At 62.2% G+C, this 547-nt stretch overlaps 1 protein-coding gene across 1 annotated transcript; it reads right to left on the reverse strand.

The window, feature by feature from the left end:
- Nucleotides 1-25: 25 nt before the first annotated feature.
- On the reverse strand, nt 26-343 carry EMIHUDRAFT_258286 (hypothetical protein; the record flags this gene model as incomplete). Its single annotated transcript, XM_005760671.1, has 1 exon — nt 26-343. A coding segment is annotated over one exon (318 nt), but the record flags the coding sequence as incomplete, so codon positions are not given.
- Between the last annotated feature and the right edge of the window lie 204 nt (nt 344-547).

Genomic DNA, 547 nt, shown 5'->3' on the forward strand with positions numbered 1-547 from the left:
CAGTAAGATCGTCGGTTGTCAAAACAAACTCGAAGGGGAAAAGGAGCGGCGTCGCAAAGCGTGCCGAGGCAATCGGCGGCGTTTTCGCCCCGGCCTGCAGCGCGCCTTCGGAGGAGGCTGGCCGAGCTGTGACATAGAGCGCGGCTGCGCCGCTTGGCACGGCGGCGTCGGGTTTCTGCAGGACAGTACCAACGGCAACCACAGTCGGACTCGCGTCTGCGGCACGTGAGCTGGAGGCGCAGCTGAGCACCGCCGGTGCCGCCGCGAGGACAGCGCGCCTCGAGGTTAACGCCTCGAGGTTAACGCAGCGCGCGAGCGATGAGAGCACGATGAGAGACGTCATGATGTGAGGCGTTCTCCACTGCTCTTTCGCTTCGGCAGGAGGTCGAGCGATCGGCAGGCCCAAGAGCCCTCGTAGGGAAGCTGCTGCCAGAGCCGCGAAAAGAATTTTACAACGCTGCCTCGCACGACACTAGGCACGGGACTGGTCGTGCGCGAAAAGAATTTTACAACCGAACTCCTTCGCGAAAAGAATTCAAACCGGGCT

This window comes from Emiliania huxleyi (assembly GCF_000372725.1).
Source record: "Emiliania huxleyi CCMP1516 unplaced genomic scaffold EMIHUscaffold_7414, whole genome shotgun sequence".
NCBI lineage: Eukaryota > Haptophyta > Isochrysidales > Noelaerhabdaceae > Emiliania > Emiliania huxleyi.